We start from the raw sequence: 16,652 nt of genomic DNA on the forward strand, positions 1-16,652 counted from the left end.
CTTCAGCGCTCACAGCAGTGCAAATAAACAAAGAGACTATGCTTCACAGCACAGAGGGCACGGACTCTCCCAACTGCAATACAGGCAACCCTGGCATTGTGGATTACAAAATAGGACCTCATCAAGTGAAGTGATGAGCTCCTGTGAGGTGCTGAGTCACCTCAACCCCTCTTGCTTCAATAGATACCAAGGGTGCTCAGCACTCTGCATGGCTGGGCCTCAAGTCAGGCAGGAGGTGGCGGTGGCTGGGGATATAAAACAGCCTCTATTTATACAAAAATAGTTTGATAAACAGCAACAATGGGGGAAGAGAAGTGCAGAAAAAAATACCTGAAGGTATAACTGGATTTAAGAGCCAGCTGTGTATACATTTATAATAGCAATACTTTTCCACCCTGGGGATACCAAAGCACTTCAACTAGGCATCACCTCCCCCACACCATACAAGTGTGGCAATTTCTGGGGTGGAACATGGCATCTATTCTGAGCCAAGAACAGCGTTCAAAAGTCTGTGGCAAGGAAAAATTACATAAACAACATAACTTAGATGTACACAGTGTTCTTACACAAATTACTGGGCTAAGTACAGGGGTAACTGGATGAAATTCTATGGCCTGTGTTATACAGGAAGTCAGACTAAATGAGATAATGGTCTCTTCTGGCCTTAAAACCAAGGAGTCTATAAGCCCAAAGGAGCCCAGATGGCTCTAAAGACGGGGCTAACAACAGGGTGGGACATTACAGGACATTGTTCCTGAGCCTGATGGGAAAACTTGGAGGCAATGGCCTCTATGGTGGGTCTGAGTTGCAGCATGCCTGGGCTGTGTTTGCCTATGTGCAGAAGCAACAATCACTACGTGTACCAGCTTCAGCAGCAGGTCCAGCTAATGTCTCAGAGAGAAACCAGTGAGTGGAAGTACTATGTAAGGCAGTGCAAGGAGCCCTGAGCAGCCTCCATGCTCCTGAGAAACAATGACCTGGTAAGGGAGCAGCGGGGAGAAGAAAGCAGGATATGGGACAAAGTGAATGGAGGGCAGCCAAAAAATGGAGGGTCCACTGTGGTTGAATACAAATGGGAAGTAGACAGCAAAACCACGGCATAGGGAGGCAGTGGGAGACAGAGAACCATAGGAAGAAGGAGCATGAGAAAAATTGGCTCTGGGCAGAGGGCATGGGGACAAGAAGGACACACAGGGCAGGCCTACAGGACTTGCTTCTGCAGCTTGTGCCAGGCAGACATGGTAAATCCTGGCAGAAGCACCGTACAAGCTACAGACCGTAGTTGTAATAAGTCAGTGTGTTTCCTACCACGTTAGTATCTGAGAGGGTGCTATATATTGCTGAACTTATAGGCCATTATGGCTATCTCTCTGAGAAAGCAGAGTGGTGATTTTTGGTAAATGACTTTCTAACAGCAGTTACTATATTTACAGGAATAATTTCACCCATCACCAAAATGCAGGCCTGGTAGAACACAGCAGCTGTTCCGTGTCACACAGCAACATTTTAGTTCAGGAGCCCATTCCTGAGAGAAGACCTGGAGGTTCTCAGCAGTTTCAGGATCAAACCCTGGGACAACAAGGAAAGAAGAAGATTATGTCTGATCCTCAGCTGGTGGATTCAGTCTAGCTTCAGTGAAGTCAATGGAGCCATGCTGACTTACACCAGTTGAGGCACTGTCCCGTCATTTCCAACAGAAACTGAAGGGGGAATTCAGATAGAATGTAATTACCTAGCCTGGAATCTGGCCCACACAGAGTAGCGACAACTTCTTTAATGACCAGGGCCAGAACCTCAATTTTAACTCCCATCCCAAAAGACAAAATTTCTTCAAGTGTGGGAGGGGTGATTTTTTAAATCTAATTTACTTAGATTGTGTAGAGAGTTCTTTTCAGGTCACTATTGCTAGAGGGAAAATTTGAGGAAATTCTGAATTTAGATCAACCAAAAAATAAAATGAATGCTGGGTTATGTTTATTAAATAAGCCATGTGGTGTTATTAAATAGGCTGTCTAAAGAAAAAGTTTATTTTGGATATGTAGAAGAAAACACAATTGCCTTGTCTCCTGAGCACATTTAAGGACACTATCACGTTAAAATTCATATTTATAAAAAGATTTCCAACAACACCTTAGATCACTAAACCTAGTTGCCAACACTCACAATTTTATCATAAGCTTCGTGACTTGTGGTGTTTTTCTGGAAGTCTGAGCTTTTAGAATTGAGATTGCATGAGAATCTCAGCTTTTACACACACAGTTTTGGGAAAGAGCTTTAAATTGCAACCTGAGGCTCAGAAACTAGAAGCCTGACTCATGAGTTTTGAGCACCTGAGGTTGGCAACACTGCGCAGTTTTAAAAATGTCATTAGCCATCATTGGTGCTCTTTGCTTACTCTCAGGCTGCACATCAGAACTAGTCTAGTTAATTTCACTTTTGTTTATACTCAGTTTCATTTGCAGAGTCCCATATGCAGGATGCTGCAATCTTTGGGTTTGGAAGAGAACACTATCCCTTTTAAAAAATAAACTGTTTCAGGAAGAGGTTTTTAAGTGACAGGTTTTGTAAAAACTTGTTTTTACAAAACTTAAATTTTGGGCCTAAGCTGATCCAGCAGTGTCCACTTAAAATATTTTCTTCTTAGGCTCAGTAAAGATGCCGCAGCAGGCAAATCTGAGTGAAGCTGACCAAGCAAGAATGCTCATGCCTGGATAGCGGTCCAATTTCTAGGAACAGGTCTTTATTTTATGGAAAACAAACTCATGTTCTGTCCATTTAAGGCTCAGACACATTACTAAGCTTCAGCCAGTCACATATATCAGTATAAAATATGGCATACGTGGAGCAAAGACACCTACTGGCCATCTCTAGTCTTACAGGGTCATGAGCACACGATATTGAATCGCACCCCATGAGATGACCAAAGACACAACATCATAATGTTCAGCTGCAGCATTTATTAATCCTCTTCACCACCTGGTGCATGGTGTACCAAATCCATAGCCAGCTACATATGCTCGGTTATCACTTAGCTCCATTCTGTGGCTGCTAGGAATTTTCACAGTGACTACATGGATGAAAACACCTGCTGCAAAAGCACAGGCCTCTACCTCTTGAGCTAAGAGAGACTCTCTATTAGCAGAATTGGATCTAGGAAACATAGCTGAGCAGTTCTTTTTCCATCCACTGGAAGGCAGCGGTCCACAAAATATATTCTCAGGCACTGACTAGTGTGTATTGCAGTTGTAGTTAGAGGTCCCAAATGAGATCAGTGCCCCATTGCATTAGGTGCTTTGCAAATACACAGTAAGAGTGTACAATCTAAATAGACAGGGCAGATAAAGGGAGTGGTATTGTCCCCATTTTACAATTAGGGAAACCAACACAGAGGCATTAAGGGTGGGATTTGTAGAAATGCTCAGTGTTGGTTTAACTCTGCTCCCATGAAAGTGAATTGTAAAACTCCCAGTGAGTTCCATGGGAGCAGTTAGGCCAACACTGAGCACTTCTGAAATTCCCCCTCTAAATGACTTTCCCCAGGTCACAGAGGAAATCTATAGCACAGCTTCCAGTTGAACTACAATTTCTTGAATCCCAATCTGACTCCTAGAGAAGGCTGATCCTATCGTTTTTCTAGGAGCTCCCCTAAACTTTAGTGCGAGTACATGTTTCTTCTCTTTTACAGACCCAAAAAGCAAACTAAGCTTTGTATGCAAGAATGTCGTTTCGAGTTGTGCTACACCTTCTCTGAAAAGGGCTGGTATTAGCCGAAGTTGATGCTGTTGAAGTTTGTTGTTGAACCCTGCTGAAGTCTATCTTGTCTCAATACCACACCATTACAATGAGCTTCTTCTCCTATTTGGACCCCAGGAGGATCCAGTGGGGTGCCACATGGAACGCCATGCACTCCAGGATCCTGCGCACCAAACCTGTGGAGTCAATGCTGGAGGGGACGGGCACCACCACCTCTCATGGGACCAAGCTGGCCCAGGTGCTCACTACAATGGACCTGGTTTCCCTCGGAGTTGGAAGCTGTGTTGGCACTGGAATGTATGTAGTGTCTGGGCTGGTTGCTAAGGAGATGGCTGGGCCTGGGGTCATTGTTTCCTTCATCATTGCAGCAGTTGCCTCCATTTTGTCAGGTGAGTCATTCAGATCAGTTGTAAGAGATAAAAATAAATGGTGGCTTCTACTTAGGACCTTATCCTGCAACCCTTACTCCTGTGTGTAGTCCCATTGAAGTCAGTCAGGGAGAGCTGATCCCCTAATTTAATGGTGCATGTTTTGCCTTCCGCATTAAGGGTGCAATTATTTTTAACAGAGGGTCTAAGCTTGCAAAGTGCTGAGCATAGATAACTCTCACTGAAGCCACTGGCAAATTAGGGCATCCATCTCACCTTGTAGGATCAGGTCACCAAGAGATAAAGATCCAGATTGTCAGAATTCATGTCGGGGGAGAACCCTTTCTATGCATTTGTCGTACAGTTGCTAGGAGCATGGGCCCATCTTGGCAACTGCACAAGCCTATGGGTTGTTTGGTATGTGTCTGCATACCCATTTATCTCAGGTATGCATGCAACTTAGGCATACACCTCTGAAAATCTGACCAAAAACATCCATTGTCTCCCCATGTGTGGGACAAGAACCACATGAAAATAAATACTAACCCTTATGTTTAGGCTTTTTCTGTAACAAAAACAGACTTTCAAGCTGAAAGTATTTTAGAGTGGCTGAAGAGCTAGGGGAATTGCTAGGAAGAGACAGCCTCATCTAATCTCTAGGTTGCTGGGTTATATCCTGAATAAGATGGTAGTGACCAACCTTAGTTCCCTTTTGATACGTGGCTGGTGGCCTGTATGTACAGTAGACTTGAAGTCCTCAGCCATTACATTTAAAAGACCAGCTGGAATTTTACATGTCATAATTCATAAACCAAGCACCGACTAATGACAAAGCAGAAACAAACCCGTAATAAGTCATTTAAACACTTCCAAAGAAGGCTGGATACTTCCAAGGAGGAAGAGAATGAAGTGAATGAATCCAGCCAAGTATATGGATTGATCTGTGCTTTCCACATGATCTCATTATTTTTGGCATTTGTCCTTGTCTGTTCACTACCACTGAACTGTAAAGATGTTTTAACACTTGCTGTTAAGAGAAGTCTCTGCATTAAATAGCAGAATTGGATATTGATGAGTTTGTTTTTATATGGGTGTTGCGTTAAAAATGGCAAGAAGTGGCCAAGGCTTATTGTATTTACAGTTACTGTCATATTAAAAAGTGATCTCACTGAGGTTTTAAAACTAAAGCCTTAGAAAATATAGTAATAGCTTTATTCTCTTCCATTACAACTACACATTGAGCTAAGTTTTCCTCTTCCTTATAAGACAGCAGCTCCCACTGGAGGCCACGGGTATTACACCAATGTTAGAGAGAGAACTTCACCCTATGTTGTCAGGTATTCCTGGAACCATTATAGAGTAGCAGCAGATTTGAGTTCTGGTTTCTTAACATTACAGCAAAGTTTTACTCTCTGTCACCCTGGTTAAAATCCACAATAACAGATTTACTGCTGATTTACACCAGGGTATGTAAATTACACTTGAACTCACAGGCCTCTACAGCCTTACTTCCATGTCTAGCTCTAGATGAGGACTCACAGCTGTGAACCCTGACTAGAGATAGCATCTAAATTTGGGCCAGATGGAGGAGACTAAATCCTTTTCAGGAGTGGGGCTTTGGCTGCACCTCTCTCAGTATTTCTTTAAGGAGCTGCCCAAGCTAGCCATACTCAGCCTGCTAGCTTTGGAGAGTCTCTTTTTTAGACACACAGAGCATACGGAGAGCCTGGGTGCCTAACTTGGGGTGATGAATGCCAACAAGCGTTGGGTACCTAAAAGCTAGGCATTGCAATACTTAAGTCCCCCTTGGGAGTCTAACTCAAGCAGGCAACAATTATGCGCACTTAGCAGATACAATTTCATCTTGCAGGGGGGAGTGTTGTGGACACATGCACATACCCCACCCCCCCCCCAAATAAGAACCACAAATTGAACTCTTATTGGTCATGGAAATGTAACAACAATATCAGTATTAAATTGTGAGTGTGGATTTACTGTTTGTGAAGGGTGTCAGCTTGGCAGGCCTGAGACTGAAGGACAGCCACATGGGTACTTCCTGCAATATCCCCCATCACTGTGTCTGCCAATGTATATCAGTCCTCACCAGCACTACCCCTGTAAGTGCCCTTTTTCCTTAGTTTTCATACTTCATCCATTCCTTGGCCTTAATACTGAGACTAACAAGCAGGCCCTGTAGGGAACAGATTTTCAAATGCCTTATATCAGGGGTGGGCAAACTTTTTGGTTCGAGGGTCACATCGGGGTTGTGAAACTGTATGGAGGGCCGGGTAGGGAAGGCTGTGCCTCCCCAAACAGTGTGGCCCCCACCCCCATCCACCCCCTCCCATTTCCTACCCCCTGACTGCCCCCCTCGGAGTCCCCGACCCATCCAACCCCACCCTGATCCTTGTCCCCTGAACGTCACCTCCTGGGACCCTCCACCCCTAATCGCTGACTGTCCCGACACCTATCCACACCCCTGCCAGGCCCCCTGGGACACCCACATCTATCCAACCACCCTGTTCCCAGTCCCCTGACCACCACCACCCAGAACCTCTGCCCCATCCAACCATCCCCTGCTCCCTGACCGCCCCCTGGAACCCTCTGCCCATTATCCAATCCCCCCACTCCCCGCCCCCTTACCATGTCACTCAGAGCAGCAGGACTGGCAGCCGCACTGCCTGGCCAGAGCCAGCCACGTTGCCCGTGCCATGGCGTGGCTGTGGGGAAGGGGGGACAGCAGAGGAGGGGCCGGGGGCTAGCCTCCCCAGCCAGGAGCTCAAGGGCCAGGCAAGACAGTCCCATGGGCCAGATGTGGCCTGCAGCCCATAGTTTGCCCACCGCTGCCTTATATCCATAGTTGAAGCTAGATTTTTCAAGAGCTCAGCACCCACCCTGCTGACCTCTTTTGAAAGTCTAGCCTTAAGGCCCTTTGCTGTGAAGATATTTGTGACTCTGTCCCACTAGAAACTGCACTGAAGTCAGCCATCTCATTTCACATATACCATCAATGCAGATTTCATTTCTATTATCTCCCTGTCTGCTGACAAAAAGTTACAAGATACTAACGTGAATAAAAGCTTTCCATTCAAGTGCAGTGCTTTCTGGAAGTTAGCATTTCTCCTTCCCTTAAAAATAGAAAGCGGAGACCAAATAAATAAATAAATAAATGGTGGGATTCCAGAACAAATATAAAACTAGACATTATTAAATGCAGGCTTTTTGCTTGGAAGATCTGAATGTTTATCTGAGATCAAACAAGACTCCAATTCCCCCATCCACAACAAAACAACAAGCTTACTACCTATTTTTCTCAGAGATAGCAGCTAGAATTTGACATTTTTATTATTTCCTGACGTCCACATTTTCTTCTTCAGACTTGTTCAATTATGCTGCCTCAGCCACAGTAAACTTAAAAGCCTGGAGAGCTTGAAATAAGTCTATTTGGAGAGTGAAAGCAATGCTTGCTTCAAAGTGGGTTTTCTCCCCTAGGTACAAGAGTGCAGCATCTTGCAACTTTCTGGGGGACTATGTCTCAACCTTAATATTACTTGCATGTAGTCTGCCATATTTACTGTTCTTCTTGAGTTGCTTTTGTAGCCCTGGGAAAACATTTTCTTAATATGAATATATTTTGATAGTCTCTTCAGCCATTTCCTTGTTTGATTGTTGACAGTTCTGTTATTTATAACAGCAACACAAACTTGGAAAGTAAAACTGCATCAGGGCAAAGGAGCTAGAAAGGGCTGTACATGTAGCTGGTTATTTTGGTTCAGTTTTCACTTAACATTTAGCAGTGCTCTAAATGTATAAGGTACTGCACTCAGACATTTGTGTTTAATTTTCAGTGAACTATTTATATTCCTATCCTTTATTAACTGAATCCAATATCAGTTGTTCCATTATTTTATCCAGAATTGATGTCAGGTTAAATGGGCTATAGTTACCTCGGTGATCTTGCTTGCCCTTTTTGAATATTACCACTCCTCCAGTCTTCTGGAACTTTGACTAAATCTTGGAATATTGGGAAAGTTATCAGTAGGTCATAACTCTTGGCTAACTCTTTTAGGACTCTTTGGCACAAGTTGTCTGGACATGTTGATTTTAAAATGTTTAATGTAGGTGTCTAACACCCTCCTTGGTTACCAGTTGACTGGCATGTACTTCATCATCCTCATATGATACAAATACAACATTCCTGCTTCTTTCCAAATGCAGAACAGAAACATTAAACACTGCTGTCTTTTCTGCATCATTAATTGTGTCATTTCAATCCAATATAAGGCCTATACCATTGCTAGGATTTTTTATTACCAATATACATAAGCTTTCTTCTTGTCCTTAGCCATGCTAACCATAGATTCCTCCCCCCCCCCCTCCCCCGCCCCAGATGTCTTTAGCTTCCCTTAACAACTTTCTATGCTTAACTTGAAATTTATATCAACTGCTATATAACAAAGGGGGAAAATAGAGATTACTTTTTTCTAATTGCTGCCTTCAATTGCTGCTTCACTTCACTACTGAATCAAGATAGGGTTTAAGCCAAAGTTGTCCTTTGTGATTTAGAAATTGTGGCTTTTTGACCATCTACAACTCTTTAAAGAGCTGCCAATTTTTGTTCATTTTCTGTTGAAATTTTTCCTCTGCTTTGAGAGGTTAACCCTTTTTGATGCACCAAATATATTACTGTTGGAACTGACTGCTCTTTGCCCTTATTGAATGTCATGTTAAGCAGCCACTAACTTCCAATCCAGTGATAAATTCATCTTTATCCATCATAAGGTCTAAAATAGTTACCTCATGTTGGGTATAAAACCTTTTATGCTAGAAAATGATACTTTTAAAAATCTGATATTTTACTATGGTCTGTATGAGGGCCCCAGCATATGTCTCCTAAACTGAAGCCCCCCCCCCCCCCCCCCAATAACAGTATCTTTCCACACCTTATGGACAGATGTCCAAGTAGTAACTTATCCTGTTCTCCAGCTTGATTAGATGATCTGTAGCAAACTGCCATCAGTACTCCTCCTGGGCTTTGTTAGTCAGTACATTGATCCATATGCATTCAAGATCCTGCACTTTTGAGTTATCAGAAACTCTAGAAGAGGTACTCTAATGCAGAGTGCCCCCCCACCCATGCACTCTATCCTTCCTGGACTGGTTATAACCAATGATTTTAACATTTCAATCATGCAAATTGTCCCACCAGGTTTAAGTAATGCCAGTCATCTCAGATTTCTTCTCAGTGAAATGGTCCACTCTTCTTGCTTGTTACCAAGTCTCCTAGCAGTGGTGAATAAGCAACTGAAACTTTTCACATTCTGTCACATTGAATCAGTTTGTCTGGAACATGCTGAGTTTGAACTGCATTTGTCTTCTTCACACCCTCCATGGGTATTGTTAGTTTAATACCCTTCTGGCTGCCCCTGCTACTCTCCCTCTGAGAAGATTACCCACTCCCTACTTACAAGGTGCAGGTTAAAAAAAAAAGCCTTCTCTCCCATTGGAAAAGGGCCTAATGCACCACAAAACCAAAACCTTCTGCTTTACGCCAGTCATACAGCCAATGGTTCATCTCCAGTATTTTCTGCTTTCCTCTCTTGTTCATGGGACTGGAAGGATCTCTGAAAATATCTCATGGACTTTCCTCTTCTTTAGCGCCCTTCTAAAGTCCCTGAATTCTTCCATAATCAGTGTAGTTCCACTTGATACAAAGTCATTGGTTCAGCTTCAAAGTGGTAGAATCTGAACTTTTCCAAAAGCGGAGGCTGGTCAGATCAAATACAAGGGATTTGGTTGAGGTCTCTCTAGATAGAGGACTGATTTGGTTTTGAACCCAGTCCCATCTAGCAGAACTCCTAATGTTCATGGGTGACAGATAAATAGTAGTAATATTTTGCCCATATATAGCAGTATTATCCAGGGACCTCAAGGCACTTCCCAAATATGGTATGTGCTAGTGAAGTGGATCAGCTGGCTCAGCAATGAGATTCTATGATTCTAGTATTTCATCCTCTAGTCAGCAGGCTGCTTCCTGCTGGGTTGAGTGTATTTGTTTCCAACAGATGCTAAATGGCTTCCTATAACCAACAGTAACTCAAGTTACAAGCCAGTCCTGCGACAAAAGGTGCAGGTTCTCCCTCACTAAAATAAATCGCACCCCTGCAAGGCCTATTTTTCATCAATGCAGCGCACCTACACTAGGCATCTATATTAGTGCAGCGGCACTTGTGCAACAATCCCTAGTGTAGACAACCCCTTAGTTTGCAAAGCCTGCTAGAGCAAATGGTTCAGCCTTTTGCTTATACAAAAGACGACCCCACACTGACTGGTAAGTACATTAGAAGTAAATGTATCACCACCTGTGTTACTGTGGATTTAAACCAGAGGGACAGAGTAGAACTTGGTTCTAATGATGCTAAGAAGCCAGAACCCAGGTCTGTTATTCCTCTCTGGTGGTTCTAGGAACACCTTACAATGTAGGGTGAAACTTCTCTCTGTTACACTGGTGTAACTCCTGTGAACTTGAGTGGAGAATATAAGGGAGAGTAGAATTTAGCTCAGAGTTCAGTTGCACTTGGAGAATAATTGGGGTTTTTTTGGTTTTGTTTTTTAAGGCCTTAGTTTTTTAAAAACTGAGTGAGATTTAATTGTATCTGCAGTCACTGTGCCATATTAAAGTCCTTCCTCCACTATGCAGGTTCCTACCCAATACCCCCATAAAAGCAAACCCATCATAAAGTTGCATCATGCAAAGACTTCTAACAGCCAGTGTTGGCTCAACACAGCTGGGTACTCTGCTGCATTCAGAAGTAAGGAAGAGTTTCATACTTCCGAGTCCCACTTAGGCTGTATCATGCTTTACCTGCAGCTGTTAGAGCCAGTTATCTGACGGATCTGCATTGGTATTAATATGCCTAGCAACACTTGTCCTGTCTTTGCAGGATGGAGATCTCTTCGATGCATTTCTTATTTATAGAGTTCCCTCTTGGGAATCAGAGTGCAGTGACCATTTGGATAGGAGTAAGTTAGGAGTTGCTCGAATGGATCTTTACAGCAGGATTTAAGTGTATAGCCAGCCATATGTACCAGGATTGCACTTGCTTGCTAAAAGACATACCAATTACAAAACAAATATGGTAGCATAAATACTTCAGTGCTTCCTCCATCGCTGCTGGTAATAAATTCATACTGAACCATGAGTGTCTGTGGCTGGTCTTCCCATTTGTCAAGAGGAGTAACTGTCAGGTGAGCAAAAGCAGAAGTTCTAAAAGCGTTCATGTGTCCAGCACTGTCCAAAACATCGCTTTCTTCATATCAAAAGTAGTCAGCGCCTGGCCTCAGAGCTAATGAGTTTGTCTCAGGCTCTCTGTACACTGGAAAAATTAGTGCTCACATCACAGCCACCATCAGCAATAGTGCAGTTGCACTGAGGGCAGCAACCAGATAAATACTGGTGTATACACAGGGCGTAGATTTTTTGCCACTGTCTCATGGAAGCCAGGAACCTCTTCTACTCCTAGGGCTCTCACCAATGTTAACATGGGATCTGCTGAACCAGTAATAGGTTCTACGGGATTCATGTGTATATAAAATCTGCTAGTATGGACACCACCAGAAAGTGTGTGCACACACCCCTTAACTAGCGCCAGAGGCTACCACCTTCTAATAAGCAAGGTTCTGAACTTTAAATAGAAATTAGGAGCCTAATTCCTTTTGAGCATTCAGCTCTCAGCATCCATACCAATTAAAATCAGGTAAGTCTCAGTTATGATGCATCTTTTGTCATGCAGAGTGGTGGGATAGCTGATCATAGAATATTAGAGTTGGAAGAGACCTCAGGAGGTCATCTAGTCCAACCGCCTGCTCAACGCGGGACCGACACCGACTAAATCATCCCAGCCAAGGCTTTGTCAAGTTGGGCCTTAAAAACCTCTAAGGATGGAGATTCCACCACCTTCCTAGGTAACCCATTCCAGTGCTTCACCACGCTCCTAGTGAAATAGTGTTTCTTAATATCCAACCTAGACCTCCCCCACTGCAACTTGAGACCATTGCTCCTTGTTCTGTCATCTGCCACCACGGAGAACAGCTGAGCTCCATCCTCTTTGGAACCTCCTTCAGGTAGTTGAAGGCTGCTATCAAATCCCCCCTCACTCTTCTGCAGACTAAATAATCCCAGTTCCCTCAGCCTCCCCTTGTAAATCATGATGAGTGGCTATCCCTATGTCCTCACTTATAGCTTATAAACATATCCCAACCACCCAGGAAGCTGTACAGTAAATCCCCTGACATTCTTCAGGTTGAGGATGCTATCTGGTGACTTCTTCAAAGTGCTTAGATCTGAATGACTGTTTGACTCAGGCCATCCCCCATATCAAAGCAAGGAAGGCGGACAACACATTTCAAAGGCAGCAGGATCCATGAGCATCATCTACTTGTCTAGCCCACAAGCCAGCTAAACACGTGTTTGTTTCCGGCAGCCACATGGAATTGCTAGCAACAGAAGCAGTGTGTCAAACAGCTCCAACTCAGAAGCAGGATAGCACCTTAGCTGAGTCCTGAGACAACCCATCCCTGAGCCATTCTGTGCTGAAAAGCAGGAAGTCACCTGTGCCAGACACATCCTGTCCTCAACATCTCAAAGCAGGATGCTATCTGTTACTCAAGGCACTCAGATCCACCCTGAGCCACTGTTTACTGCAAGGCCAGGTACCTCTGATGCTCAATGTAAGGTTTAGCCCAAACAAGAAGTCAAAGAATGGAGGTTTAAAATAAAGCTATACAATTTATTTAAATAGCCTGTCTGCTGAAAACCAGAACCACTCAGCTGTATTTATTTGCTCCTGAATAATATCAGTAACCATATAATTATACCAGTGTAATGATTGTTATACTAATTACAAGCTGCAGCTGAGATTCAAGGGGAAAAGAAAAAATGTCTGGAAGAAAAATAGTCTTCTGTGAAAAAGATTGTTCTCCCAACCAGTTGTTTTGTGGGTTGGTTTTCTGTAGAAAGCCAGCAATCACTCCCCATTGGAAAAAATGTAATTCAGAATTCAAAGAAATATTGCAGGGAGATGTACCGTGTCTTCTGTTTGCAAACATTTGGAGCATTTACAAATTTGGAGCAAGGCTTTGTCTGCATGAATGTTTCCTATGTCACTAAACAAAGTACTGTATTCCTGCCACGTACACAAAATGGCTTAGGAGCAAAATAATTGGATTTGTGGAAAGTCTTTAATCCACCAGTACTGGGAACCCTCAGAACCTTGTTTAGCAATGAGAAGGGAAACAGCATCTAATGGAGATACTAGGTTGCTTTCAGGGAGGTGTTTTGCAAAGAGCAGTTTTTATTTTAGTAACAGAGTAATTTTGTTTTGATTTACAAAAAGCCAAACAACAAGGCTCCAATCCTGCAAATGCTTACACTTGGGAATCAGTTTTAAGAGTCCTATTGAATTCAGTGGGGCTATTAACGCAAGTAAAGTTAACCATATGCCAACTGTCTGGAGGACTGGGGCATAAGTGATCCTCTCGTTGAGTATATTTATGGAACACATGATCTAAAAGGATTTTTGTTTCTAGTCAGTTTCACTTTCTGGCTCTCCTGCATTAGAAAGATGTTGCAATGTCTAGGTTAAGTACAATAAAAAAAACAAACTGAAAAAATCGTTAATGTATTTGTAGAAATTAGGTTATGAGACCCGGATTTTACAAAACTGAAGTGTTCGGCTTAAGTTGTCCTGATAGAATGCTTCTAAACACAACTTTCATGACCTCCTGTGCAATGAGAGAACACTACTAGGGGAAGTTGGGGAACCAATCTCCTTATACACCATTTTTTCACCAGTGTAATTCAACTAGCTTCAGAAGTGTTACTCTTGATTTACATTGGGGGAAGGAGAACACTGCACAATGTTTAACTGGCAGACCCAGCTCCTATGTAAAACACTTCTGCCTGCAATAGATTTTGCAAAGCTGAAGTAGCATGTTTGGGTCACTTGACTTCTCAGCTCTTTACAGTCACTGGGAGATTTAGCAGGGAGGGAGACTTAGAGGGATAAGAACCCCAATAATTCCTAACAAACCTGGTGACATCCCCCGATTTCGCTTCCTCATTTTTTTGCTTCCCCTCCTGATCTTCTCGCCAAGCCCCAGAGACTTTCGCTTACCTGTTGCTGTCTTCTGGGTTGCCTATGGCTTGAATCCTTTCCTGCCAAGATCTTCTGGAGTTGGCCAACCCACCCACTCCATCTGCTGAGGGAGCCAGCAGGAAAGCCTACTGACACATCTCCCATGGCATCAGTGGAAGGGGGGCAGGACAACCTGTAGAGGAGCACATTTTTTATAATTGCTCTTTCCTAGTGGAAAGAACAGATGTGGGTGTTAAGGACTTTTGCACAGCACTTCTCTTAAGAAGCTTATTAGAAACCATTTTATTAGATGGTCCCCAGTCAGGCCACTCCTTAAACATCAGCCATTGCAGGCAGCCTCTTCTGGAGCACAGCAGATTTTAATTGGTTCCCCCCACTCCAGCCACCACTACAAAGGTTCCCCTGGGCACTAGTTCCACTTCCTCTGGAACTGCCAGTGCTCACATCCTACATTCGAGTGGCAAGAAGAGTGTGTTTGGAGTCATGCACATATTGGGGTCCCCATCATTTTTCATATATTTCAGATATGGTCAAACATATGAGCCACTTGGCTGCCGACGCCCATTTGTGCATCGGGTGACACACAGTATTACCAACTGTTGTGATTTTTTCCATGAGTAACAGGGTTTCAGAGGGTGCTGAAGCTCTTCTGGCGATGACTGCGATGGGCGTGGAGCATCTCATAAGTTCAGCCTTGCTGGAAGCCAGCAGGCAGCTCCCCTTCGCTCACCATTCTCACAGGGAGAAGGAGCAAAGAGCCCAGTACAGCTCTGCTCCTGCCCCTCCTCTGAGGAACAGGACAGCTCAGCTGCTCCTCCCCCCTCCCACATCTGCCTAGGATGGGGCAGAGGGGGATGAAGAGCCCCTAGAACTGCCACACCCAGCCTACAAAGGGAGAGGGGACCATACTGCAATACTAATTGTCACACAGATGCTGAGGATGGGGGGGGGGGGGTTAAAAAAGTCTAATCAAATGACCAAAAGTATGATCTTTACAAAAATTCTTGATTCTTTGGGCTAAATCATGACTTTAGGGGGCCTGACTCATGTTTTTTGATCTCTTGCGGTTGGCAATAGCCAACAGATCACACTAATGCTGCCTCATCCACCTACTAGAGCTGACATTCTGTATGAACCCAATCAGGACTTTGACATTTCCAGTCTGCTGCACACCAGAGTTAGATCTCAGACCCTTCTGCTTCAATGCACAGGATTCTACCTCTCAAGCCAAGGGCAGCCTCAGGCTTTTGATACATGCTTGATCAGTTCCAATTCTATCCAGTAGAAGGTAGAGGCACAAAATCAGAATAGAAAGTTAATTCTTTTCCTCCACTGGTTTCAGAGCCCCATATAAAGGTGGTAAATATATCATGTGCCTCATTTTATGCACAGAGAAACTGAAGCACAGAGCGGTGAAGTAATTTCCTAAGATCATCGAGAAAGCCAGTGGCAAAGCCAGGTCTTGTATCCCACTCCAGTACCTTATCCGCTAGATCATATACTATAAACATAGGTCCAGTCCTGCTCCCACTGAAATCAATGAGTTGTGTGTGGGGGGGTATTTATGAATGGCAGTATATCTATGATGCCTACAACTAATGCATAGAAGAATCTCTCATCATTCCATGTGGCAACTCTAGTGGAATAATTGAAACCTCAAATCTAGTCATCTTAAGAAGTCATCACTCCTATTGATACATACTCGTACTGGCACAATCTTCTTTGAATGTTGTCTTTTCATTGGCTTACCTCAAAGAAGGATTATGATTTTTAAAGCCATCAAAGAGTGAAACAGAATACCTGCCCCATTAACTCATCTGTTTCATAAACCTTTCAGGCATGTAGTAATCTGTTAATGTCTTACGTTTGCAGATTGCATGCATTTTTAATCAGCTTTGAATAATGACTTTTTATATGTGGATGGATGATTAGGGTTTCTCGTTCTTGCAACTTGGCCTGCATTTCAGAAAAACCAAGTGCCATTTTCAAAAGCACTATTATCTATTCAAGTTTAAAAGCGTATGAAACATACAAGAACGCCAATAGCAAGAACAAGTGCCTTGCATTTAACTTAAAGATTCAAGAGTTTTCTGTTCACACTGAATGTTTAAAAGCTGCACATATTATAAGAGCTTTGGCTTTATAAAATTACAAATTCATTTCAGATCCCAAACTGATTAAAAACAAAACATTGTTTTGAATTTGCAAAAAAAAGTAATTTCTGGTAAAACATTAAATACCTTTTCCTACACAATGCTCAATAATGGCTATACATCATGTTTTACTTGTTAAACTGCTCAAGTAAAACATGGTACTGCAATTATTATGAAAGCACAGGTGGCAGTTACACAATTAAGGGGGGGTGAATTTTACA

At 43.2% G+C, this 16,652-nt stretch overlaps 1 protein-coding gene across 1 annotated transcript in view; it reads left to right on the forward strand.

The window, feature by feature from the left end:
- Nucleotides 1–3,841: 3,841 nt before the first annotated feature.
- SLC7A14 (solute carrier family 7 member 14) overlaps nt 3,842–16,652 on the forward strand; it is a 36,433-nt gene continuing 23,622 nt past the window's right edge. The window contains exon 1 of the mRNA XM_077826409.1: nt 3,842–4,142. Coding sequence (XP_077682535.1) covers nt 3,842–4,142 — 301 coding nt within the window. The remainder of the gene's footprint in view (nt 4,143–16,652) is intronic.

The sequence above is a fragment of the Eretmochelys imbricata genome, chromosome 9 (genome assembly GCF_965152235.1).
Source record: "Eretmochelys imbricata isolate rEreImb1 chromosome 9, rEreImb1.hap1, whole genome shotgun sequence".
In the NCBI taxonomy this organism is placed as follows: domain Eukaryota; kingdom Metazoa; phylum Chordata; order Testudines; family Cheloniidae; genus Eretmochelys; species Eretmochelys imbricata.